The sequence below is a fragment of the Phoenix dactylifera genome, chromosome 8 (assembly GCF_009389715.1).
Source record: "Phoenix dactylifera cultivar Barhee BC4 chromosome 8, palm_55x_up_171113_PBpolish2nd_filt_p, whole genome shotgun sequence".
NCBI classification, from domain to species: Eukaryota; Viridiplantae; Streptophyta; class Magnoliopsida; order Arecales; family Arecaceae; genus Phoenix; species Phoenix dactylifera.
The window spans coordinates 14,477,074-14,504,895 of record NC_052399.1 but is presented as its reverse complement, the minus strand read 5'-3'; the positions used below and the strand labels follow the sequence as shown (position 1 = coordinate 14,504,895).

Genomic DNA, 27,822 nt, shown 5'->3' with positions numbered 1-27,822 from the left:
TAGACGCGTCCTAAACAGACTGGTGTCCTTAGCGGAGATCCATTTCCGACCACTGTTTGGTAGGTCATCCACTCTATTCCCTTCCTTCCTTCCCAGATCACTATCATCTTAGCTTCTTCCTCTTGTTTCCTTGTTCTCCATCCGGTTTTATTTCCCTTCACAAGCCTTGTGTGCATTCTATTATCAGATCGGTAGAGGATCCACCGAATTATCGGCTGCTGCGAGGGGAAGGGAGAGATGGGGAGAGGGAAGATCGCGATCCGAAGGATTGATAGCTCGACCAGCCGGCAGGTGACCTTCTGCAAGCGGCGAAGCGGTCTGTTAAAGAAGGCCAAGGAGCTCTCCATCCTCTGCGATGCTGAGATCGCCCTTTTCATCTTCTCCAGCACCGGCAGGCTCTATGATTTCGCCAGCTCCAGGTCACTCCCCTCTCTCTCTCTCTCTCCACCTCCCTCTCTCTCTCTCTACAAGACGCTTTCTCTTCGCATCCTATATATATATGCAAAATTTTTTATTATTGCATGGTATATATAACATTTATGTGCAATCTTAGAAGCTCACAAGTTCGGTAGTTTTAATGGTATGGACAAAGAAGAATGAAACAAGGGAAGCTGAACGAGTCCTTTAAAAATTACTTAAAGAAGAAATCCATTTTGAAGGCGAACGAAGGAAGTGGGATATTTTTATTGATCCCCTTTATCCCCCTTCTGGGTTAATTACCATCATTCTCTTCCCTCGCTTGGTTTCTCGGATTTTTCTTCTATCAAGTGTGGTGATAAGGGAAAACATCCCCTCACAGGCGCAGAAGTAATTCTTTAATTGAAAAGTCTTGTGAAGCAATAACGACATTAAAGGTTTGGCGGAGGCTCCCTTCGTTGTTTCATCTTGTTTGTTCTGAAGAAGGTGTGACAGAAGTCTCGTGAGAGACTTGTATTGTAGATTTTAATTTTACGCCTAAGGATGGAAAAGTAATTTTGTGATTGGTTAGTTTGTGCTTCTTTTTTTTTTTTGTGTTCCAAAAGGGGAGAAAAATTAAGGTGGGCTTCTTATAATCTTTGGTAGGGCTTTAGCGGGCTAAGGGATTATTCTGAGCCTGAAGTTGATGACGGCTTCTGAGAGTAACGTATAAGGGATTCAATGAAGCTTATCTTGAATATCAGAATTAAATCATGATGAAGAGCTATAACACTTGGTTCATCAGTCATATGTCTGGTTTATCCTCCATTCCTTGGGACCAGCCGATGGGAGTGCTATGATGTGGCGATGATGATTTTGACAAGAATCAATATCAGTCAAACTCATGAATCAGAAAGAAAGGGATGCAAGAATATATACGCATGCCTGAAAAAATAAAGCATATATAGTTCGCACTGGCTGAGTCGATAATTGAAGATTTTAAGATCATTACGATCGACTCGTCGAACTTGATCAGATTTGGAGCATTTCAAAAGCTTCTTCACACAGTTATCTAGATGGATATATGTTTTAGTAAGTGGTATCATCATAATTTCACTGATATGAAATGTACAAGAGAAAGGGCAGACACATGCTACCACTATTAATTGCTGTGACATCCAGGAGTTTAGTGAGAATATAATCTTGTGCATCAAGATTTTTTAAACTTCATCCCCTTTATTTTCCAACATGATGACCGTTGGTACGTCGTGATCTATATCTAGCCCAACCCCGTAGTGAATCAACATGTTTTCTTGTTGAATAATTGATGATTTGAATCAACATTTATGGTGTAGAACTACCAGTAGATCCTTTCTTAATTTGTAGGAATTTCCTACATCTTGAGTACATGATTGATAGTTCTAATTGGTTGAAGGAATGGCATTGGATGTTCTTTTCATTATATTTACCTTCTTTAACCTTCACATACCTAGGAAATATTAGAATTTCCGACAACTACGTCGAGTTTTAAATTGCTTATATATATATATATATTATTCTCCATCTTTATTCTTTTATGATAACAAAGAAGTTTGGCTCTACACAGGAAAGGAGAGAGTTCTGCAAAAGTACATGTGGCAACTGTATATACCGCTGTCTTTGATGTTACTTGCAGAAGTATAAAGGAAATCAAGCTAAATTTTGAGTTTTGAATGACAATATGTGAATTACATTTCATGCATTGATATGCATATATTACACTGAAGTGCATATATTTTCTAACAAAAAAAAAATATATAGAGCTTGAATTGTTTTAAAATAACTGTGATTGTTTCCATATTTCTTCTTATGGAGACATGAAGTTCAATTATATTATATCTTCATCATCATTGGTGAAAGAAAACAACCATAAAAGATGTGTTGTTTAGAATCAATTAATGTTGATATGTCCAACATATGTCTTCTCTTTCTTATTTGAGTATTTGAGTCTTCGGTCTTTAAGTTGTCTTGCTAGCTTTTCATGTGATTATCCTTATATAACTTACACTTGCCCATTGCATTGTAGTTATAATTTCCTACATTCTACGTGATTCATGTGATTCTTGTTTCCAAACCTTGAAAGTAATATCTAAAGCATACAAGGAGGATAATGAATGGATGGACAAGAAACATACAACATTTGGTTGGAAAAGGATTTTTTTGAATTACTAATACACTTAAGGTCTATTTGGATATTTCCTGCAGGATTAGGCTGAAAATCCTATAATCTGGCCTAGCCAGTACATATCTTCTAAACTATGTGTATGAATTATGTTTAGTATTACAGAGAAATAGGCTTGACCCAACCCATATCAATTACATCTCTTCTAATCTATTTCTGCAGGATGAAAAAAGGCCCGATAATTTCATTTTTTTCTCTTTATGGAATTTGCGTTGGCTTACTTTGAAAAAAATCCTTTAAATATTGTGAATATGGATCTATACTGGCTTGTGTTCTTGTTAATCCTATTGAATTAAACAAGACTTTATACTATATAACATCTCTAGACTTTGAGTCGTAGGACATCTTTGCTGGCGTGTACTCGTTACTTTTCTTTAAATAGGTTGGCTTCTAAAAAATTCATAGTCTAGAGACTTACTAAAAAGTTATAAGGAGGCAAAGAAGCATAGTTTGAGGTACTGAATGAGTAAATAGTCATTTGAGTAGGATGGAATCAACAATTCTTGGTGAAAGAGTACTTCTTTGGAGAAAAAGTGAAAGGTGAATTCCTATCTACTTCATTTGGATAAGGAAGTACAAGATAAATACAAACAACTTAAGAATGAATGTTTCCCATGGATGACAATTATAACTATATGAGGGCAATAGTTTGCACTTGATAAGATTCTTGCTTGGGTATCCATTGTTGTTTAACAAAATAAGTCAAATAATAAAGGAAATAATATTGAACACTTATTTAAGAATGGTTTTGATTATTTACTTAAATTTGCATTTCTACTTTAATGTAATGGCAAAATTCTTATCTTCCAAGAAAATTGGGGATGCTTGGCAAAAGGTTCATAATCGGATGCATATTATATACACCTTAAATTAATGATGTTGCATATATTGTTCATATAATTGGAATAGATGGCCACTAATTTGTTTGCTATATCTTAGTTGCTTTAGTGTCAAACTCTATAATCTGGAAATTTCATGATTTGATGTTTACAATATATTATTGGTATTTTGTAAATTTAAAAGCCAAAATTTAATGGGAAATAAATTTTCAATAGAAGTTTAGCTCTGCATAGGAAAGGAGAAAGTTTCGCAAAAATACATGTGGCAACTGTATATATCGCTATCTTTGATGTTACTTGCAGAAGTATAAAGGAAATCAAGCTAAATTTTGAGTATTGAATGACAACATGTGAATTATGTTTCATGCATTGATATGCATATATTACACCGAAGTGCAGATATTTTCTAACAAAAAATATATAGAGCTTGAATTATTTTAAAATAACTGTGATTTTTTCTATGTTTCTTCTTATGCGGACATGAAGTTCAGTTATATTATATCTTCGTGAAAGAAAACAATCATAAAAGATGTGTTGTTTAGAATCAATGTTGATATGTCCAACATATGTCTTCTCTTTCTTATTTGGGTCTTCTGTCTTTAAGTTGTCTTGCTAGATTTTTACAAGATAACCAGATTTATTTTATTTAGATTACATTTTTTCATGTGATTATCCTTATATAACTCACACTTGCCCATTGTGTTGTAGTTATAATTTCCTACATTTTACGTGATTCATGTGATTCTTATTTCCAAGCCTTGAAAGTAGTATCTAAAGCATGCAAGGAGGATAATGAATGGATGGACAAGAAATATACAACTTTAGGTTGGAAAAGGTTTTTTTTTGAATTACTAATACACTTAAGGTCTATTTGGATATTCCTGCAGAATTAGGCTGAAAATCCTACAAGAATTAGACCTGGTCCGGCCAGCACATATCTTCTAAACTATGTGCAAGTATTATGTTAGTATTATAGAATATGAGGCTTGATCCAACCCATATCAATTACATCTCTTCTAATCCATTTCTGCATGATGGAAAAATGGCCTGGTAATTTCATTTTTTTTTTCTCCTCATGGAATTTGGGTTGGCTTACTCTGAAAAAAATCCTTTGAATACTGTGAATATGGATCTATCCTTGCTTGTGTTCTTGTTAATCCTGTTGAATTAAACAAAATTATCCAAATAAGCCCTTAGGATGGAGTTTATACTATATAACATCTCTAGACTTTGAGTCGTAGGACATCTTTGCTGGCGTGTACTGGTTACTTTTGTTTAAATAGGCTGGCTTCTGAAAATTTATAGTCCAAAGACTTACTAAAAAGTTTATAAGGAGGCAAAGAAGCATAGTTTGAGGTACTGAATAAGTAAATAGTCATTTGAGCAAGATGGAATCAACAATTCTTGGTGAAAGAGTACTCCTTTTGGAGAAAGCGAAAGGTGAATTCCTATCTACTTCATTTGGATAAGGAAGTATAAGATAAATGCAAACAACTTAAGAATGAATGTTTTCCATGGATGACAATTATAAGTATATGAGGGCAATAGTTGGCACTTGATAAGATTCTGGCTTGGGTATCCTTTGATGTTTAACAAAATAAATCAAATAATAAAGGAAATAATATTGAACACTTATTTAAGTATGGTTTTGATTATTTACTTAAATTTGCATTACTAATTTAATGTGCTAAATAAGCAATATGCATGGCAAAATTCTTATCTTCCAAGAAAATTGTGGATGCTTGACAAAAGCTTCACAATCAGATGCATACTATATACACCTTAAATTAATGATGTTGCATATATTGTTCATATAATTAGAATAGATGGCCACTAAATTGTTTGCTATATCTTAGTTGCTTGAGTGTCAAACTCTGTAGTCTGAAAATTTCATGATTTGATGTTTACAATAGATTATTGATATTTTCTAAATTTAAAAGCTAAAATTTAATGGAAAATAACTAACTAATGTTTCTTGCACTCTGTTCTTGGTCATGTAAATGTTTTGCATACTATAGGATTTCATAAAGTACTTCGTGCATGTTCATATAATCAGTTGTCTATATTCTTATATAAAGTTTCTCATTATGAGTTAGGATTAACTTTGCTCTATAAAATCTAAATTCAAGCCATATGACATCGATAATTTGAATATTATGACATTTTCATAAAGTAGTAAAACAAAAATTATGCAATTGGAAAAGGGCAGCGCTTGTATCGTACACCATCTAGATGTTGATGTAAATAGGACATGGATGCTATTTTTTTTTTTTACACTGGCAGTCACACATGTGTAATATATGCTTAAGGAAAAGAATAAAAAAAAATTCAAATTATATTTCTATAAATTATTAAAAATATGTAAATAAAAATATTATTATATTTAAAAGAAATATTAATAGTAGAATATGATTTGAATAAATATTTTTCTATTTATCCAATTACATTTTCAGAAGCAATTCAGAATTAATTTGTCATATTTTTGTTGGACCATTTTTCCAAGTTAGTTTTAAGCTAGTTATACCCAAATCTGATTTGATTCGAAAGAATATCATTATTAGATTGCATTTCAAAAGTAATTCAAAATATTTTTATATTTTTTAACAACTAGAATTAATAAGAGGGAATAAGTTATATATTATATATGAAAAATGATAAACGGAATCAAAATTCTTGATTTCAAAATTGTCATTTTATATAATATGGATAAGATTGATATATCTTTCATTATCCTGTTTGATTTATTTTCTTTTTTGGGAAAAAATACTTGTAGTTGGATCAACTAGGACTGCCACTTTTCTAAGGTTTTGTTTTGGATACCTAATATCCAACCATCCCAGAATAGATTTAACCATGGGCATCTATCCCCTGACCAGCCAACTAGTAAATAAGGTTATTGGGTGTTTGGTTGGCGTTCCCATGATTAGTGGATAAAGCTGTAGAAAAGTGAAAAAATAGATAGAAAGCTATGGATAGTTAGTTCTATTTCACTCCGGTCCCTGAATAAAATTATTTAGGTTAAGTACCTTGAGTCCTCGATTGGATAGAGACATTCACAACTTTTTTGGTGGTGTTTGGCTAGTTAAGCGAATAACTCTCCCTTACCCACCACTAAACCAGTATCTAAATAGCCTAATTGGTTTTGCTCCCCATCCCCACCCCCAACCAACAAGCGGGGATCGGGAATTCAAGTCTCGAGTGATGTTATACCTCAACTTTTCAATCCTAGTTAATTCCTTTTAGAGACTTTGTCCACAGAAAATTTTGGGTTCATGTCCAAGACCTAGGTAACTTTCATGGATGGGACCTGGTCCATCTTAATCTGAAGAAAAGAAAGAAAAAAAAAAACACGAAGCACCAAGTCTATCATTCAAGCTTTGCTTTAACTCCTACGCTACCTAGATTAGAGAACTTTAGTCCAAAATTAGATTCGTAAAAGATTTTGGATCAAAGTCCACTAGTAGCAAAAACATATTTCACCATCTTTGTATTTCTTGTCAGTGTTAAAAAAGAAATGTCTTCCACCATCTTGTCTTCGTCCCTTGCGCAGCCAACATATATTAGCATCAGCTTTTCTTTTCCTCGTTCCCTCTGCTCTGTCATAACATTTCTATCCAGTTTATGAGCTTGCACGCTTCTCATGACCAGTCCATGGACTTAAACAAGTCTTCCACTTTCAAACCAGCCTCTACACTACCTAACCTGATTCTTGGACAGGTAGAATTGGAGAAAATATAGGCCTGATCCATAGCGTCTAGGCTGCATGGTTACTTGTCCTAACCTGATCCAATGGCACCCGTAGAAATGCTTAAGCAACTCAAATAAATCACTCAAAAAGTCACCAAGTTGGTCTGGTGTAATCTCATCGCTCCCTCTGAATTGGTACCATGAAGTGTGCCATTGAATGAAACGAAGTGATTGGTGCAAGACACCTGAGTGACTTTTTTTAAGTGATTTTTTGGAGTTACCGTAGCATTGCTCTTGTACAAGTCTTTCGATGTGAATATGATGGACATGGTGGGATATTGGAGCCAAACTCTTACCAGTAAGTTCAACTCTAGCTTGCTTTCCTCGTCTCAAGATTTGAGTCGGCATAATGTACTGAAACAAGTCGCCAATAGCCTCCCTATTCCATGACCCGAGAATGCCTTTCATTTCAGCTTTTTCAAAAAGATGAAACGAAAGAGGATGAGACAAGATTCACTCAAGGATTGCACGGACAGATCTACTACACATTAAGGCAAACATGGTGATTCCATGTTGGCATTTCGGTTTATTGAAATCTATCGCTTGAGGTATAGCCTGTCCGAGAATCTTTGGATCTCCCAGACATGAAAAAGATGGCATTCCTATAACACTTAGGCTAACAATTTAAGCATGATAATATCGAATCCATCAGTTCGCTGTTATTTTTTGCCTTCCTGATAAGTTCCCTCTCTTTTACCATTATCATCTTCTGGATGCTTTTGAAAGAAAACAACGTACAGTTGAATCTTCAGTCAACAAACCAAGCCTCCATGACATACTATCAAGCTTGTCACTGTTAACTCTTCCTCCATTGGACGGGCATGGCAAACAAACGATAGGCATATCCTTCATCAGAAACCTATTTTAGGTTTTTCCCTTTTTCTAATTATTTCACTTTATATACTTGTCATACTTTTATCTATGCAATAAAATGGGCTGGGTTATAACAAAAAAGAATAAGATTAAATTCAGGTCTATATTACAATCACCCAAAAACCCTTACTAGGAAGCTAATCCACACCTCAAACAATGTTTCTCTTAGAAACGGTCTTGAGCCCCTTAAGAATGCTTAAAACCTAGGAAGGTAGTATGGAAACATATATAAAAATCAAGTTGATGTGTTACCTGAAGGCATTCAAAGTACTTGTGTGGGACCCGTCTCACATTCGTTATTCGTTGAAAAGATTTTGAATAGTTATACAGAACTAAAAAAGCCAAAAAATACTTTTCGGCTAGCCATTTTTGGTGAGGTAGTGGGTTGTTACAAATGGTATTAAAACGAACTCGGCCCATAGCCTATGTGAACTAGGCGATACTGCAACATAGGTTCATGAATGCTGACCATGAGCTGATCGTGGTGGTTGTGATCAGATTTAAATAGATTTGAACGACATTAGGGCTTGAACTGGAGGAGTATGTAATGACTCGTGCGAACGTGTGTTTAGTCTCACATCGGTTATTCACCGAGGAGAACTTGGGTGCTTATACAGACTAAGGAACTCAAAAAATATCTTTCGGCTAGCTATTTTGAGTGAGGTCCTGGGTTGTTACAATATGGTTGCATTACGGGTGTTGAAACCATGACACTATATTTAAACTAAAATATTGTAATACAATTAGTTTATGGGTGGCAATGTGTTGGGTTTGGGTTTGGGTCGGATCAAATATGAGTTGCTGGTCTAAGGATCGTTGATGCAAACTTGATCCATTTTATAATAGGCCGATCAATATCTAATTCATTTATTTTACATGGACACATAATGAACTAAGAGTCCAATTAAAACTTTATTTTCTAGTTATATTTATTGATAAATAAAAGCAAAATAGGGCCAAAAAGAGAACCTATAGTTAGACCAGGGGAGAGAGACTGTGTGTGAGAGCAACAGTTGATGTTTTTGGCTCTCGTAAGTCTTTCTATCATCTAAACCAATTCTAAACTAGCTCATGGTTAATATACTATTGCCACCATTTTAAGGTACTGGATTCCCATAATATATACCCAACTAGATTATTTTTGAGAAAAAGAAAAGAAGAACTACCCCCATTATAATTACCCAGGATCGGTCAATTGGAGATGCACCGCAAGACTGGAACCTAGAAGCACTGACTATGGCCACTAGGATAATCCCTGACTGGACGTATTAAAATCTCTTATCCAAACTGATTTATTTTAGAATGAATAAAAAGGTTGAAGGGCCCGGGCTGAGAATTGTCACATCTTTATTGAACTAGGGCATGCACGTATAGAAAACTTAGAACAATAGAGCATTAAAAGCAATAATTATATTAAATAGAATATAAATATAAAAAAAGATATTGATAATTTGATTGTGAAAAATCAAAGTTCGGGGAAGTTGAGAGACATGGACTGGATGGAGTGGTAGGAGAGCGTATTTTCAAGACATTAAAATTTGAAAATTAATGGAGAGGATGAGTTAAGGTTGGAGATGGAGAACTCACTAACAGTTCTAGTCTGAAATTAATGGAGGATCAGTCATCTTGAAGAGAAAATAATTAGTCTAGCTGACAAGCAGAACGATAAAACTAAAATATATTACTTCAAGTATTTAATAAAATGACATTAGTAATATATTTTGGTTAGTAAATTTGATAGATTGGAACTATTCAATATTTTTTTCTTTTTCTTTTTTTTCCAATGAAATATAGTGCTACCTTGATTAGGAACGCATGAAATTAGTAGAACACTAGAACTGGCATCACCTTTGACGGAAGCTGTGGATCCAGCTTATGGTTGCCCTCTCTAAATTAATATATGATAGAATAATCATTCAAGACAGCTAGTGGACATTTAATCTTCCTGGGATGCCCAAATTCCTAGCCTCCCTAGACATTGATCCAGCTTATAGCTGTGATTTAATTGTAATATAGTATAGATGAGGACAAGAACTTTATTGTTTTAAGCTCTTGATAGAAGATAATTTGTGGGGATAAACTCCCCGTCATCAACATTAATGCAATGCTATTACACCGGGAGAAGCATAGACAAGGACAAAGAAACAAAAGAAAAATCCTCTCATTTACTTGGATCCTGCCCTACACAAGCTTGTGATGCTCCTTGCGTTGATAGGAGTGCATTTTTACATGAAAGAGCATGGTCAAGGATGATTCAGTTTTGACAAAATCTATGGGTTTCTAGCAAGAAACTAAGGGTAAAGCTGTAGAAAAGAAGCGAAGTAATTGCTAACGTTTTGAGAAACTATTGCTAACTTCCTGCTCTATATTTACTGCATGGTATTCTATAAACCTATTGTTGCTAGCCTTAGAATGCAAGCTGAGCTAGAGAGAGTCCTTATGCCCTTGTACATTTGAATATCTAGTACCCTTGCTATGAGATGCAATGAATCCACTAAGCATGTTCAACATTTTATTTAGGCTAATCCAGCTTAATATCTCTGAGTAAAGAAAATACACTATTTTCTGAACCCCATCATCTTTCGAGCAAATAAGTGAAACAAAAATATTTTGGATGGAAACAACTGACGATGCTAAACAATTTGGAACAAAGTCATGAGAGAATCTGAAGAAATTTACACTTGGAAACAAAACTAGTAGAAAGAAATCATGAAGCAATGCCACACAGTTGGGAGAAGCATCGTTAATTCTAGTTCATATTCTAGGTAACAGGGGGGAAACGTTTGATCAATTAGATGTTAGATGGTAGAATAGCAATGGATGGACAAATGCTACATAACAAGACCAGATTGAGACCATGTGCGTGGCGACTTAAATATTTAGGTCGCCACTTTGTATAAGAGGATACAAGAAACTCAAGCTATGTATTACTTATTAGAGAGGCAGCACTCATATTTATTCATGTTCATTATCTTATTTATTTATCAATTTCTGCTCCTATAAGCCATAACATGTATCAACATCTACTCCGATAGTGCAATGAAGAAAAACTAACATAAAGTCCCTCCTCATATCAGCATGAAATCAATAATTGAGCGCTACGACAGGACAAAGGAGGAGCATCATCAGGTTTTAAATGCAACTTCAGTTAAGGTATGTTCATTTCTTATGCAGCATTACCATACAGATGTACAATTTACTAAACTTAAATAAGTTTTGCCATCTCTTCTTGGGTAAAAGTCAACCTTTTTAATTCAAATGTATGGTAACCACAAATTACTGAGTAGGAAAAGAACACCCTTCTTTTTGCTGAACATATGCAAATTACCAAGATGCTGCATACTCTTATTGTACCTTAACATACGAATAATTTGTGACACTTCTTTTCCAGCATAGATTCCCTGTACCAGAAAAGTAGGGAAAAAAATTAGAAACTGCACAGGAATAGATCAGGCATATCCCAGTTCAATTTGAAGTAACATAACTATAAAAGCTTTAAAATGTACAGTAGTACATAGTTGGTAAAAGGTGGATTACCAATAAATGATGGAATACATGTAGAATAAAAGGGGTAGACTCGTTACAAACATATGATTATCGGTGTTAGACATCCGGAAAAGCATAGCATCATAGAAGTGCTAGAGAAAAGTTGGCTGATTAAATTGTTTTGATGACGAGATTCGAAGGTGAATGCATGCCATAGTGACATCAGTGAGGCTAACGAATAAAGTCAGCGGGAAATCATTTACATATGGTTTATGTTGGCTTACAAATACACAGTGAAGGATTAAGATTCATGTGAAAGTGAATAGCGAAAGAAGATAATTTTTGACAAAGGTATTTACGATGGAATCGACAGTGGTGCTGAGGCGTAGATGCTATACTGTGGCAGGCCAGCAATCAGGGGCATCTTAAAATCTGTCGATCAAAAACATTTGCTAGAAGGACTGCAGCAGATACTAGTTGTGGCAGGGCCAATCATGGTCATCCTAGTCTGTCATCACTTGCAAACAAGTGCTAAGAAGTCCTGATTCTTTCTGCTTAGGTGGAGAATCAACTATCTAGATCATCTGCAAATAAAAACATCATGACTGTCTGATGAAAACAAGGAGAAATGCTATATTGGCATTATGGAAGAAGCTTGAGTCGTGGTGACAAGCCTAGTTACTAGAAAGAGGAGTGGAGCAGATTCGGATGCGGGTGTGGGGAAGGCGGGAAGCACTTCTCTTAAAACTTTTTTGATGAGAAAAAAAAAACGGGAGCAGAAACAAGTTTCCACGGAGATTGCGAAGGAAGATTGCAAAGCGGATGCAGCACCCCAAGTAGAAGCGCAGCTGCTGTCGGCTGAATAATGATGATGCTTTGGTGGTTGATGGCAAAAGGATACAAAAGATTACTTAAGTTCAGCTCTATTACGTCGAACAAACTTGAAGAAGAAAATGACACAAGGATGTCTTTCTGGGGTCTTGCACGATTGCTGTGTTATAGAGGAGACATGATATGAATTGTTTCAAACAGAAAGAAAGCCCATAGCGCATGAGATGAATATTGCAAGAATAAGCATGCTAGGTTGGGACGTGGTAAAACAGAGAGAGTCAGAAATGGACACAATCACAGGAAGCTAAATACAGCTGCAATTAGTAATTGTTGTTCTGTTGGCATGGCAAGGACATGCCAAGACTAAAAGGGGCAATATACAATTAGAAAGTGCCGGCTTTCACTAATGGTAATGGGTCCAAAAGAGGATGAGAAGGCCTAAAAACACGGTTCAAAGTCAATAGAATGAATTTAATAAGTATTTGACTGGAGGAAGTAGCCACATATTTATAAGAAGGTTTTGCTACTATAGTTTTTTTATTTATTTTAGAAAAGTCAGAATAGATTGTGGCCATTGGTTTGCAAGGGGTTTTAAAGTGAAATAATAGGCAAATGGTTGGCATCCATTACCCCTTTTCGTTCCTTTTTTTAATCCGGAAACTCATCTTCGTCCCAAAAACCCTCTCGTCCTCTTAGGTTCATTAGTTGCCGGCTCCCATAACAGTCCACTCCGATCCCACCCCAACCACCTCCCCATCTCCCTCCCCTTGCCGAAAACCCCAAACACCACATCGTGGACCTTGATCGCCTCTTGGACTTCCCCTACCGCCGCCACCTCGCCGCCATCGCCAATCGGAATTGCATTGATCTCTGTCGGCGGCGAGCACCCAGAAATCCATGGCCTCCCTATCAGCAAGGACCACCACCAGGTCCACCTCCAGTAGGGCCTTGACGGGGGCACTTGTCAGAAAGCGGGACTCCGATAGGGTGAGGTCGAGGATTTTGGGGGAGCTCTCGAGGTACTTAGCAAGGATCCAGTCGTCCGCGACCCCTTCTCCATTGCAATCGGCATCACTGGCGGCATTCAAAACCGGTCGCCTGCATTGCTGCTATCACCATCCCGAACTGGCACGAGAAAGATAACGGTAATCACTCCATTCGAAAAAAAAAAGAAAAAGCGTTAAGCAAAAAAAAAAGAGATGACGAGGTGTTACACATGTTATATGACAGCCAATGGGGTGGAGCTTAGAAGGGTATGAAGTATATTCTAGGGGTTGACATGATTCTGGAAGGAGACTCAGCGGCGATGGTCGAGTGGATTCGGAATGAGGAGCAGAGGGGCAATGTCTACCCACTGCTCAAAAATATCCACAGGACAGCGAGAGACCGTGACTCATTTTAGATTGCTCATGTGTATCGGAAGGCAAACAGAGCTGCAGACTGGGTTGCCTCCATCGTTGCTCACTATATGGGAGAGGTTCTTTGGATATGTTTTGTCGCCGCCCCTCCACCTTTATGTCATCTTCTTTTCCTCGACTTTGTGGGTTACACTTAATTAAAAAAAAAAAAAAAACATAAATAAGCAAAGCAGCTCTTGAGCTGCTCGTGCTCGACTCGAATTCGAGCTTAATTCATATTTGAGCTCGACTCGATTGGACTATTAACGAGCTTGAGTTGAGCTCGAGGAATTTGAATAGTTTTTCGAATTGAGCTCGAGTAGCAAAATACTCGACTCGAAGGATTGCAATCTTAATCGAATATATATATTTTCAATAATATTATATTTTATTTATAATATACTCTTAATTTAATATTTTAAATATAATATTTAATTTTTTAATCTGATCTAACTCTTAGCTTTTAATTATATTTTTTAATTATGACTAAAGCTCGAACTCGAACTCGAGTATAACTCGGTTGATATTCGAGTCAAGTTGAGTCGATCTCGAGTATTGTTTTTTTTAATCGAATTGAGTTCAGGCTAGGACATTAAAGCTTGATTAATCTCAAGTCGACTTTTGAGCTTGAGTATTTTGAATCGAGTCGAGCCCGAGCCTCCAGCCACTCGACTCAGCTCGGCTCGATTGCACCCGTAAAAAAATAACCAATGAAGATTAAGAATTTATGGTACTTACCATTCATACTTTGGGTTGGGAATTTATGGTACTTACAATTCACACTTTGAGTTGGTGCAACCAGTGGTATCAGGTTAAAGATTGAGCTATCTTGGCAATTTACTTTAGAGTGGATAGCTAGGGTTGCTCAGGTAAAACTAAGAGTATGGAATTTGAGAAGCACCGAAACAAAATCTTTGTAAGAATCAATAGCAAGTATGATTCATAAATCTATCAGAAATGCAGTGTTAATTTTTTGCAATTATGGTTATTGTTGCAAAAATTTTCGTATTCAAGTAGCAAACTGAATTCCAAAAGAGATAGTCTCCTTTAACTGGTATTTTTTGTTTTCTCTTTTCAAAACAAACGCAATCACAAAGATGGCCTCCAAAACCGTCAAAATGGTTTACAAGTAGACGCAGAGCAAGCAAACCATTCATGAACGACTTTGCTAGGCTAGCTAATAAGCTCTACGGATCTTGTTCAACTAAATGAGTTAAGCTTAAACATCATTTAAAACTTAACTCATAAAAAAGCCGAGCCTCAACATTGGGCTTGGAAGTTCGGGCTTGGCTCAAGAACAAGCAAACAGGGCAAGCTTGAGTACAGATTGTTCGAGCTTCAATAGCCTTTCATAAATTAGCTGCATCTGAGCAGCTTAGTACTTGGCTTGTTTGCAGGCCTATTTGTAAGAATACACGCCAAAGCATGGCCAACATGTTTTGTAGAACTGGGAGTAATCATCATGTGTGAATAGACTAATTGCAAAAACTGAGTTAGTACAGAATAGAAATAGGTTAAGTAAGTTTTAACCAGGCTAAATAGGTCTTAAACGGGCTAGATGTGTTAAATAGATTACTTGATCTAACTCGATCAGAATATTAAATGGGTTAAATGGGTCAGATGTCTGAAATCTGAACCCAATTCGAATGTTAAACATGTTAAACAAATTGATCTATTTATGACCCGAACTTATTTAGCCTAAATCCAAATATATTTATGGCAGATCGAATACGGGATGAGTTGACAGGCACGGTCATATTTTGCCAACCTAGAATCGAACCCTTCATCTCTTGTCTAAGAGGTGGGAGGTGGGAGGTGATACCATCCATGCTACCACCTGTTGGTGCATTAAATAAAGATCTCATGTAAATGAATCCTAAACCCAAAATAAATTACCGATTGATTGGTTCATTGAATAGTCCTACCAATGTCATAGGATGCACGCACCGGAAGGGGTCGTTACATTCTCTTGTATTCATTAAAATTAGGTGCATACATCATACATGTCAATTGTCAAATGCTAATTCTTAATATGTTGCAATGCTGAATCAAATTTCATGTATTAAAGCATCATCTATTATGCTTGTGTTGCTGAGGGGTTATCATGATACCATGCTTGTTGAGTACCAGCATGGAAAGGTACCATGTCCTTCAAAAGATCAATGAAAAAGATACTAAAGTGTGCTTTTTTAATTAAATGCTTTTCACAGCTAATCATTTTCGATTGATTTTTGATATTGTTCAAATAAATGTAATAACTAATATATAATTATCCTTCATCATTGTGCTTTGTGTTTCGGGACACTTGTGTCTGTCTATAGAAAATTGTGTTGGAAACATATCTGAGTCAATACTTATCAGGCATTTGTATACTTATGAAGTTTTATGGTTGCAACTTTTAAGACTTGACAAAGAGTTGAACTCTTTCAGTAATGAATTTGACCCTCCATATACGTGTTGGAAGTGACTATTCTTTCCTTTCAATGATTGGCCAAGGATGTAGATATCGAAATAATTTTATAAAATGTTATATTTCTTATATTCTTATAGGTTAATTGGGAGGTTCGAATGACAAACATGTACTAAAGGATCTTAACAAATAATATATTTTTAAAATTTATTTTTAATATTTAAACGAAGAATATTGGATATATATATTTCAGTCAAATATATAATTTATACTATGTATGTTTGCACCTTCTTTTTCTCTCTTGCTATTTTAGACACTTGGATGTACGCTCGAATCCGATTCTCATATTCGTTTCCATGCATCACTTGCTTTACGTTTTTTTTCAAGTAGTTCATCATACAAGCTAATGTTCGAAGCTTAGAACTAAGTACATATTAAAAATTAAGATCATAATTCATGGTGATGGTTGTGGCTGGACATAAATATTTTCATGCATTGATATTATGTTTCAAGTGTTGTATACGTACCATTGATATATAAGAAACTCATGAATTGATGGTGCAACTGCATGTCCATCATACGTACTCCATACATAATTGTCATGGATATGATGCACCATGGTGGACCCCTACTGTTACTAGCAACAAATTTGGTATTCGAGTCAATGTGCTTTTGATATTCATTTTGGCTGGAACATCCCTATTCCTAGATCTTGCATCTGGATTAGTTAGAGGCCTTGATGGATCTAGTGCTTCTCATTGAGGCTAGCAACCTAAATTGTCCATCACTTCCATTCTCCCTATACTCATTCCACTTTCCTTTGACCTAAAACAAAAAAATGACTTTTGGCTAGCATCATGATGATATCATCCAAGATTTCCTGTAGTGATGCTGGGTGCCATACTAGTCAAAAGTCAGATCGGTATGGTATGGTATGATACGGATACTACATACAAAAGCATCCTGAATTGGTGATATTTCAGAGTTTTATTTTTTTATCTTCATTATTTTTTGTTTTTAGTGTTGATTAGAGGTTTGAAAACTTGGAATTGGGGTTTTATTTTTTCTTCATTTTCTATGTTTTTCAAAAAAAATTGTTTTATAGTGGTCCTGGAGCACGATAAGTCATGTGCTTTGTGAGAAGTTTATAAATTAAAAAATAGATAATCTATAAAATTTAGCTTGAAAATGCATATTACTAGTCCATTCTGGAGTATTTGGAGCTTGCAAACATCGAGATCTCCTTCATAATTTGGGCTGGGACTTTGACTCCAACATGGTTGCTGTGCCTACACTTACGTCCGCTAATCGCTCTAACCTGGATAGCTACCCAAATACACATCCTCTGTTGATATTAGGCTGGCCATCCTACCTTAGGGAAGATCGAGGTAACAAACTCGCAAATGGCTGCAAATCCCCCCTCTCAATGCTTTCCCAGACTCCCCACCTCTCCCATGTCCTCACTGTATTCAATCAAGAGGAGAAAGAGTCAGGAAGGCTCTTCCTTGGCTCTCTCCTCTTTTGACTCAATTTTTGACCCAGGACCAGTATGTACTGGTTATAATTTAGCTGAACCTAGCTGAACCAAGCTGAACCAGGTAGCTCCATTTGGTTCGGACCAATTCTACACTTGCCTCAAATCAATAGCAGGAACCATCTTGGTTCCGCTCTGGTTTGATTCTATACGTCCCAAACCTTCTAGTTCGAGATGTTTCTACAGTCATTAAAGTAGTACACTACTGAAAAATCCTAAAAGCAGGTCCTAACATTGAATGCAAAAAAGCTCCCATATGCTTGTTTGCATGATTCATGTCAATATTGGTTTGTATTGATATGACAATTGGGGTACTTGATAAGCAGTCCTTTGTTAGGATGTCATCTTACAATCTGTTCCTGTTGACTGAAAGTTTTATTTCTAGCCCTTGATTTTTCCATGGTCATTTAATGTTTAATCCATGGCCCTTTAAACATAATGGCGTGCAAAATAGTTATAGCCATGCACAGAAATTGGTGGATGCAAAAGAGGTGTTTGTGCATAACATTGTGCGCAAGACCAAACATATAACACTATGCAAGGGCTAAACAAAAAATGGTAGTCAACCAAATGACCTAATATTAAGTAGACTCATGAAAATTATCTTTATCTTCAATTATGACATTTGGGCCTCTTTTTGGACATTGGAGCATTCTCCTAACTTCATTCTAGCATGGAATAGTAGCATGTAAAGACCGTTCACCCACATCTTACCCCCTAGCTTCAAAATTCATCTCTTAATGAATTACAGTGGAATAGGATATCACAGTCTTCAAATATGCTAACCTAACTTGACCCAACCTATTTAATGAATGAACGTTTAAATTTAAATTTTTGATTTATTTAATAAATAAGCCAGTTTCAAGATGATGATAAATTTTTTACCTGATCCACATCTAACACGAGCCATATCCAACCTGACCCACTTGCCACCCATCAAGCAGCACTTATAGTCATTGTAGCCCCCATCTAAAAGTCCTAATTCTACGAGCACAATCTCGATGTGCCCAAAAGCCTAGTTTTCATCATAGGTGAGATAGGTTGGGATTAGGGATGAGGTGGCACTAAGCCTCAAAAGAGCTTTATTTAATGCAGCAAGAAACTTTATGCACAAGACTTGGGAGTATTTGATGGATGGTTACCATTCCATCAGCTAATGAAATATTTTAGATTAGCCATTCTACCATCAAATTTTATATTTGTGAATTGATAAATATATTTCACATTTATTGCGTCTCTTAAAAGTATTAGTCAAAAAGAGGGATAGAATCAAGAGAGGTTATTTACAAAAAAGGGAGTGATTTATAGAGCATGTGACAATTTCAGGCATAGCATTTATACATAGTAGATAAAAAGAATTAGTAGCATTCATTAATTGAAGCAAGTTGATGCTTATGCAAATAAATAAAGCAAAATCTTTCTTATGTATAAAGTAGTCACAAGCATTTTCCTCATTTTCTAATACATCAGCATGCTTAGTGGATCAAGCCAATAAAATTGCCAAACCTTTTTAACAGATATGGATGGTTGAATTTAAGAAATGAATGCATGTGTTTATTAAGACACTTATTGATTGGCATATATCATCCAATCTGTAAAGAACGTTCCTACCAGCAAGGACCATTCAGTCATTTCCAAAAAAGGATCATAAATGTCTCAATACTTGATGCAACACATCACATTTACAAAGTCCAAGCTTGTGAACATATGGCTTGATTCATGAGATTGAACTTGTCTCTACCTAAATAATCATATATAGATGGACTTAAGTCATTGAAATCAAATGATAATACTTATGTCAATAAGTTGTAAAATCATTATTGATGATTTTAATTTTGGCTCTAAATCAATTTTATTATGCAATACTCCACATAATACATATGATAGCTAAAAATTAACAAAGCAAGTAGAAGAGCAGAAAAGAACATCACATCTAAATTAACTTCTCCAAGATTTTCAGCCTCGGCACCGGATAACATACTTAGTAGCTTGCCGTGGTATATGTCGGCATATGATACATTGTTGGAGGCTAGATAGCAGTCGTACCATGTGTCAGGATACTAACATCTCGAGCCCCATTATTGTAATGGTACCTTATCGGGTCAGCATAGTACACCCAATACCAAAATGTACTGGTCCATAGAAAAGAGCTATTAATTTTTTTGTTAACAAATGATTATTAGATTCTAATATATAAGCATGCAAGGGCATGAGACTTTTGACCAGTAAAAAAATATAAATGATGCATAATAATAGATATGTAGAATATTCAAAAGATTGAGAAAGCATCTCATCATAAAATAGCAACTCTAATTTATATACTCCAAAACATTAATAAATTCATTGGAGATTTTCTTCAAAGAACTATGCATTGTTCATACTACATTTGTAAGCTGGCTTGAAGGAATATTTCTCATAAATTTTAGCTTTGCTCTTTTTCTACATTGTTACTACTTACCATTATCTAAAAAGATATTGTATGAACTAAATTATGTTCTTTGTCCTTGCTAGTTTTGGCAATGGGAGGCAGCAAGCTTGAGGCAACAATTGCAGAACTTACAAGAAAATCATCGGTACCATCTCTTAACTTGTTTACATCTAAAGATTGTTCCTACGCCCAACTAGCCATTGGAAATATTCCATTATATGTTATACCACAAAGAAGATTTAACTAAATAACCATATATTTTTGTCGTAAAAAAGGTTTGCGTTATTCAACATGTCTAAAAATTTAAAGCCCGTTCACATATAACAAATCCCCTCATGGTAACATTTTACGAATATTCACTTATTTCCCAGGAATCTAGAGTGTCAAGATCACTATAAGGAAAATAATATATAAACTAGCAAAAACATCAAATTTCTACAATTGATTAGAAATGAACCGTAAAATCATTAGTTCCCTAGCTGCCCATATCCTGAAAGTAAAATATATTTCTTAAGATTAATCATATAAACCAGGATTTTCTTGCTGATACAGCACCTTGTTTTTGCAGTTTACCTTATTGCAATGCATTGACCAAATTATTAATGATGCCATTTGACAAAAGAGCAGGTTACAGAACTTCTAATAGTCTGTCAATAATTAGATAGCATAAAACTAACGCCAGTGCATCTAAAGACTAGGTCTCTCACTTTAATACCTAGCCAGGCTTGGGAAGAAAAAATGTCAAATTTTAATAGGCTTGGCCCAAAGCCTAACTAAAAATGAATATAGTTTAAGCTCAAGACCCGGCCCATGATCAACTCTAGTCACGGGTTAACCCGACCCAATTATAGCATTAATCACAAGCTTCGCATCACATTTTCAAATCTCAATACTGGACCCCATATCGAAATATTATCGGTATGGTTAGATCAGTACGGTACATCCGTGCATCAACAAATTGTATGATATTGGAGTTAGCACAAAATTGTACCATGTAACTACATAGGGGCATATCAAGCATTTGAACCGTACCAATATTGTTAGGAAATTCATACTATACACAACTAGTGTTAGTCAATACTCAAAATCGTTACGCCCCATGCCAACTAGTGTTAGTCAATACTCAAAATCGTTGCAGAGTGGGAAGGTTGGGGGAAGCGGCAAGAAATCAAAGTGAGAGAGAGAGGGGATGATGAAAAGACTGCTAAGGGAATGCAAGATGGCCATAAAAGAGATGGGAGTAAGAGAAGCATGATAGAATAAAGAAGAAATAAGATATCAAAGCTTGAGGGTTTTGCATATTTTAATATCATGTGGCCAGTGGCTAGCCATTGGACTAGAACAAATTTAGCAGTTTTGATGGTTTTTAAACAACTAAAAATGAGAAATCCCAATCCTACCATGAAACTGACCTATATACATGTATGGGTAAAACAAAGATTTGCTATACAAGTGCAAACTGCCCCATACTGGACCCCATACTGGATGTATCATATTGTATTCGTATCAGATTGACGCTTAGTACTAGAAGTGTATCGAGTATCAGTACAGCGGATCAACACCCATACCGTGTGTACCAATATTGTACCAACATGGTACCGGTACATGCTCTGATACTAATATTGCAGACCTTAGTGTGAAACATGTTTTAGAACAATAGCATCATTTATTATCTTAGCCACGAAACCATTAAACTTCTACCTTAGCTAAAAAAAAACAAAATAAGTGCCTAGACTATGCATAATTATAGTTACTATAGACAAACTAACTAGTCCGGCGGTCATACAAGTAAACAAAATTTTTATAATTTTTCATAATAGATCTTTAGCCTACATTTGCTCAATGCCATCAAACTAGCTCTTATGCTATTTCGAAATCCATTTGAAAGTCCACAAAAAAAAAGAATAAATCATACTGGTGAACAAGGGCGCAACAATGTTGATTATTACACTATTAAATAAATTGAAGATATAGCATATTCAAAATTTTAATCAATGGTTGCAGGCACTTGATGGGAGAAGAGTTGTCTGGCTTAAGTGTCAAAGATCTACAAAATCTAGAGAACCAGCTTGAAATGAGTCTACGTTCTGTCCGAAAGAAAAAGGTTTTAAGAACCTTTCCCTCACCAAATGTTGTTCATTAATCCTTATCCACTCTTCCCTATTTGATGTGTTTCTTTTCTCTGTTGTAGGAACAAATTCTGACCAATGAAATTCAAGAATTGAACCGAAAGGTTTATTAATGAATAATAGTTATTAAATCATTTTTTAATGTTAACAAGTGCCTAAATTTCCAGAATTTGTTACAGGGTCACCTCATTCACAATGAAAACATTGAACTCTACAAGCAGGTAAACCTCACACATCAAGAAAACATGGAGTTACGTGAGAAGGTATTGAGTTTGAGACAAAAGATATCTACTTTGCTCTATAATCCAACCTCCAAAGTAGAGCACTCATGAAACTTATAATCTCCATGTTTCCACAACTTATAATCTCCATAAATCCACAGCCACATGCTTCGCATATGCCATGCTCTATATAAAATATGTACTGATTTGGTATAAAACTAGATTAATTCAATCACAAGATTTTTAGTGCTAGCCTATGTTGGTTTGGTCACCATACCGAGCCAATATCAACACTAGCACTAGGTGAAAACAAGACCCATTGGATCCTTTTTCAATACTTTTGTTTTGACATGTTTAGAAAAGGAGTTTTTGATTTTTAAGTCCTTTCTTAATATTTTTTTTGTTCTGGCACATGACATGTGGATCAACAAAGCATGTAATATGCTAGCCACTAGCCAGCACGCCCCAGGCGAATGACATTTAAGATCCTGTTCAATCCTTGAAAAAATAATAGATTATTATTATAACATGCTATGCATGGAATTTGCATCGCAGGTGTGTGCAACAAATGAGTTAAATGGAGGAGCTAGTAAGGATACAATTATTCCATATGGTCTTACTATGACTGAGAACTCAAATGCACCGATTCATCTTGAGTTATGCCAACCTCAACAGCAAACGGATGGGACGCAAGCAAGGGTTCTGAAGCTAGGGTAATTATTTTGAAATATCAAACCTTTACATATTTTCAATATTGATTACTTTGATTTGAACATAATCAATGCTTGCAACAGATTTCAACTGCATTAAGAAGATGACAAGTGATCAATATGCATCATCTTTAGAGACCATCAGCCTAGTTGCCAAGGCTTCTATGGCTTGTTATCAGCAATAACATCAATGTATGAGCAAGAGAGAGAACAATATTCAGCAGTCGCTTATGTGTGGTGTGACATGATCCAAAGAACAGTTACTTTGTAAAGCAAACTTCCAACTAGGACTAATAATAATATGACAGATATGTCTGTTTAAGAACATTACTTGCATATGTAGAGACATGTCTCCTCATAGCATCCGAGTAGTTGCTGATGACAGCTACAGGAAACTCACCTACTAAATTAAAGTTACAAGGGGTTAACAGAAACTGAAGTGGGAAAAAAACTGCACAAAGCATGACTCACTATCTTCTGACTACTGCTCAGTAACTAGCAGCAAAAGATATATAAAAATGTGACAGATTTGTTCCCCAAAAACCACTGTAGAATGGTAATGACAGCATGTAGCTTAAGCTAGCTTACTAAACTAGAATGAACCAACTATTTTGAGTTTTACATAGGAACACTGCAACACTATAAATTGTGTGCTAGCACATAATTGGACAAGGGAAGTTTGCCTACAAAGAAATAACAAAGAGGCAAGGCAGATCCCATTCTATTAACTATATAATGGATAAAAATACGGACCTGATCTTTCAAGCAACATGAAAGCGTCAGTAACATGCATTCAGATCCATTCAGCCACACCTATAACCATCATAATTCTCTTTAGAAATGTAAAGGAAAAGCAATAAAAATGTGCAATCGAAATTCACTTTTACAAAGACAAATTTAAGAACTGAAAGACTATTTGATTCATGAGCAAAGATAGGACATACTTTAAACTGAAACCTCCTTCTTGCAGGTATTTGTCTTAAAAAAAACATGGTCTTTCATATACACATAGTTCACATAGATCCAAGAGATATAATCGAAAGCGGTAAACGGATACAAATTCCTTCTATGGGCAGTTCTCTTTATTTGTAAACAGTTACTGTCACTTCCATAAACAGCTGAAAGAGTATGCTGAATAATATATTGACTATAGGATTAAACAGTGACTGAATCAAGATACAAAATCATGAATATTAACTGCAAACTCAGATTATAGAGAAGACAAAAGCTATAACATATCGAATGAGGAGAGAATTCCTATATTTTTAAAAGTAGCAGGCTTGAGGCAATGAAATATTTTTAAAAAAAAAATCTTGATCTACCTCTAGATCTGAAAGTACTTGATCTTCTTGCCTCAAGGTTTATGGAAGTCTCATAACTCCAGTACTGAATGAGGATAAAAAATCAAAAGGAAATGCCAACAGCAGATTCAAATCGAGGTGCAATGACATCTTTAGAATGTGGTAACCCAAGGAAGAAGTCTTTGCAACATGTTGAACAGTTGACAACCCTATATTCCCAAAGGTGACAATCATAACTTGAAGAGTTCAAGGTGAAAACCAAGTCTTCTACATGCTAGTAAGGATGATTAAACAAAATAGGTTGCTGATGATAAAATAATGTCTTCTCTTTTTTCATCAAGAAGTATAAAGATCTCATGATATGCAAAGTCGTTCCAATGAAAGCAACACATGAGAAACATTGAGGTTGCTAAACATTAATCTTGATCTTAGCCACGATGTCATGAACCAATTCTTTTACTCCTTTAAACATAAAGAACGAAGGATCATTCTTAAACCATTTAAAGAGTATGCTACTGAAAATGCCTTAAGGACAACAATTTAGATTCAAGAAACCTTTTTTCGATAGAAGGGTCTGTAGGCAATGAGCTACACAATGGGGGCAGCCCTCTCCAAAATACTCCTAACCCCCAAAATACTTAGGATGGCAACAAGCCGGGTATGAGTTGGGTAGGCCATTACCCATACCCACCCTACACTTGCCTCAGGGCGAGGTGCGGCGGAACTAGGTGAGTAGAGTGAGACAAGAGTGGATCAGGTAAAACTACAAAAATCATTTTTTTTTTTTTGCATACAATTTTTTTTTTTTTTGCCTCAACGAGGGAATTTGTGAAGAGTTATATATATACGGGTGGGGTTTACCATTGTCCATACCCATTCTAGATCCGCTGTAGGTTAGATTGGGTTGGGTCGGGTATTCGATTGGACAAAGTAAATTGCCGTCCCATACAAAACCCTGATGAAGGCAGTATTCCATCCCAAGTTACTTGATCCAACGGCCAAGAACACTACCAACTTGATAAGCTAAGCAAGCACATTCAAATTCAAAAAAAGCACGGACTATCACTAAAAAAATTCAAACCACATCTAGTATGCTTTAGGAAAGCAAAAGTATTTTTTTTTTGAACTTTTTTCCAAGAAAATCAAAGGCGAGTTGTTCTCATATTGCAAAGTCTAGCATATGATGCATCCAAGATTCTTAGATCAAAAGGTTCAGATTAATACACACACACACACATATATACAAAATTGAAAGGTTCAAATTTTATATATACCACCAACACACAGAGGCTTTTCTAAAAAATAAACATCCAAACATCAAATTTTTGCTCTTAAATTCATTGAAAGCATCTTTGTTGGGATCTATAAATGTCAACTCTATGACTGTAGTCAAAATCAAAGGTTTGCAAGCTAAAAAGTGACCATAAGTTTAAGGTATAGCTTATGAATAAAATGGTCCAAATTTAGGTTTATTCTCATTAGGCATACGTTATTTTTAAACTCATTATTATTTTAAAATCCTTTTAGTAGATTTACAGTTCTTATAAAGAAGCATTTAGGTTTTACTAATATATGAAGACAGAATATGTAGTTACACTTTGTACTGCACAGGACATTCATTACTAGAATTCTATTTGCAGAAACCATCATAAGAAGTTATCAGAAAGCATGTTGCTTCAAACACAATATAAAACAACTCCATTTGACGGATGTTCCAAAACAATGGCTGCATTATCAACAAAAAGCAAGAAAAAATGAAAACTTGGTATAAAGCAACCAGGAGAGCCCCAATATCAAGTTGCATATTCTGTGTTCCAAGATAGTAATGCAACCTCAGCAACCATCCTATGGATTGTATTGAATAACTTGCAACATTTGCGTCAAAGTTGAGAATCTAAACATGCAGATACATACATACATACTATGGATTGCATTGAATAACATGCAACATTTGTGTCAAAGCTGAGAATCTAGACATGCATATACACATTAGTATGCCATTAGATATCATTATAAAAATTGGTAAACAAAGATATGGATTCTTGCATAAATTAAGATCTGACATGATATAACACTTCAGATGCATGAAATCCTAGTAGTGACATCTGCATCCACTAAGCTGGAGACAACCTGTTATGAAAAATGTAGGGATTTCAATCTTAAGAGTGTAGAACTTATAGAACAAAAACCAAAAAAAAAAAGAGGGTACCTTGATGCTATCAGGAAATACTCAAACCTCAGATAGGGGAACTCAAACATTCTACAAATGCATGTAACAACCACAAGAAATAAGTGCTACTGGAGTGACAATAAATGCAGAAGTTTCATCCAGTGGAGTGACAAGAACACATGTCCCGCAGTTAACAACCGAAAAAAACATTTCCCCTATCACATCTCCAAAGGTGAGGCAGCCTTGAAGCATGTGCAGGGAAGAATCAATGATAAAAGACAAGTAAATCATCGAGAGTATTAAATTAACAACAGCCTTGAATTATACTAGCACATCTTGAACTGACAAAAGGCGCCTATCATGCATGCAGGATCTTTATTCTTTATACGTCATGGAACTTGCAATTAAACTGCTACAAATCTTGTGACGCGGTTAGCAGTTCTAAGAGTAAAATTGTCGCACGGAGACTAAGAGCTAAAAACAACAAACATTGTACAATATCAAGGCATATCAGATTTCCTTTGTTTTGCTACCAGATCCAGTTAACTCGGTCGTCATCTTATCAGGCCGGTCTTATTTTAAAGATATGACAAAACTTTAGCCAAATCTTTTTCTTTTTTATTTATTTTTCCCTTTCTACAGTATTTCTACAGTACTAAGCCATGACGAAAGAGAAAAACATAATAGATTCGAGATTAATGATTCAAGAAAATTAGGGTTCTAGGGTTCTCAAGGAAAGACCTTTCTCTACCTCAAAATCCGCACGTCCCAAACCACCTGCACGCAACTGCCTCTCTCTCTTTCCTCTGACATTTTCTTTTCGCCTTCCGTCCCCTTCGCTTCTTATTCCATCAACCGTTCGGTGCTCGAGATCGAGATATACGAACGTCCGGATGCACGTTGGAGTCGTCTGCACCCGTTCGATGTTTCTAGGCGTCGATCTCCGCCATCGAACCCCCCCCCCCCCCCCCCCAACACACACACACACCGGGCGGAGACGGGCGGCGGAGATCGGCGGAGCCAACAATCGCGACCGCCATAGGGTGATGGGGCGGGGAAGAAACGAGGAGTCCGAGGAGGAGAGATTTCCAGACGACGGGGATGGAAGTTCCAGAGAAATCTTGTGTTC

At 35.8% G+C, this 27,822-nt stretch overlaps 1 protein-coding gene and 1 long non-coding RNA gene across 6 annotated transcripts; one reads left to right on the top strand and one right to left on the bottom strand.

The window, feature by feature from the left end:
* LOC103704411 (MADS-box transcription factor 23-like) lies at positions 1-23,547 on the top strand. 2 transcript variants are annotated; one of them, XM_039128988.1, is made up of 9 exons: positions 1-59; positions 165-419; positions 11,154-11,229; positions 20,246-20,307; positions 22,167-22,266; positions 22,354-22,395; positions 22,471-22,554; positions 23,068-23,225; positions 23,307-23,547. In XM_039128988.1, exons 2-9 carry the CDS (start codon positions 238-240, stop codon positions 23,320-23,322), a joined length of 720 nt encoding a protein of 239 aa, XP_038984916.1. In that variant the 5' UTR covers positions 1-59; positions 165-237; the 3' UTR covers positions 23,323-23,547. The 2 variants fall into 2 exon arrangements, with proteins under 2 accessions (XP_038984916.1, XP_017697581.1); XM_017842092.3 differs by lacking the exon at positions 1-59 and having other exon boundaries at positions 97-419.
* Positions 11,395-27,822, bottom strand: LOC108511190. 4 transcript variants are annotated; one of them, XR_005512820.1, is made up of 5 exons: positions 27,435-27,822; positions 23,976-24,035; positions 23,554-23,625; positions 13,024-19,866; positions 11,395-11,477 (listed from the first exon to the last, which is right to left on the bottom strand). It is a non-coding gene; the product is annotated as an uncharacterized LOC108511190 (long non-coding RNA). The 4 variants fall into 4 exon arrangements; XR_005512819.1 differs by having other exon boundaries at positions 23,554-23,622; XR_001879281.3 differs by having other exon boundaries at positions 19,716-19,866; positions 27,435-27,810.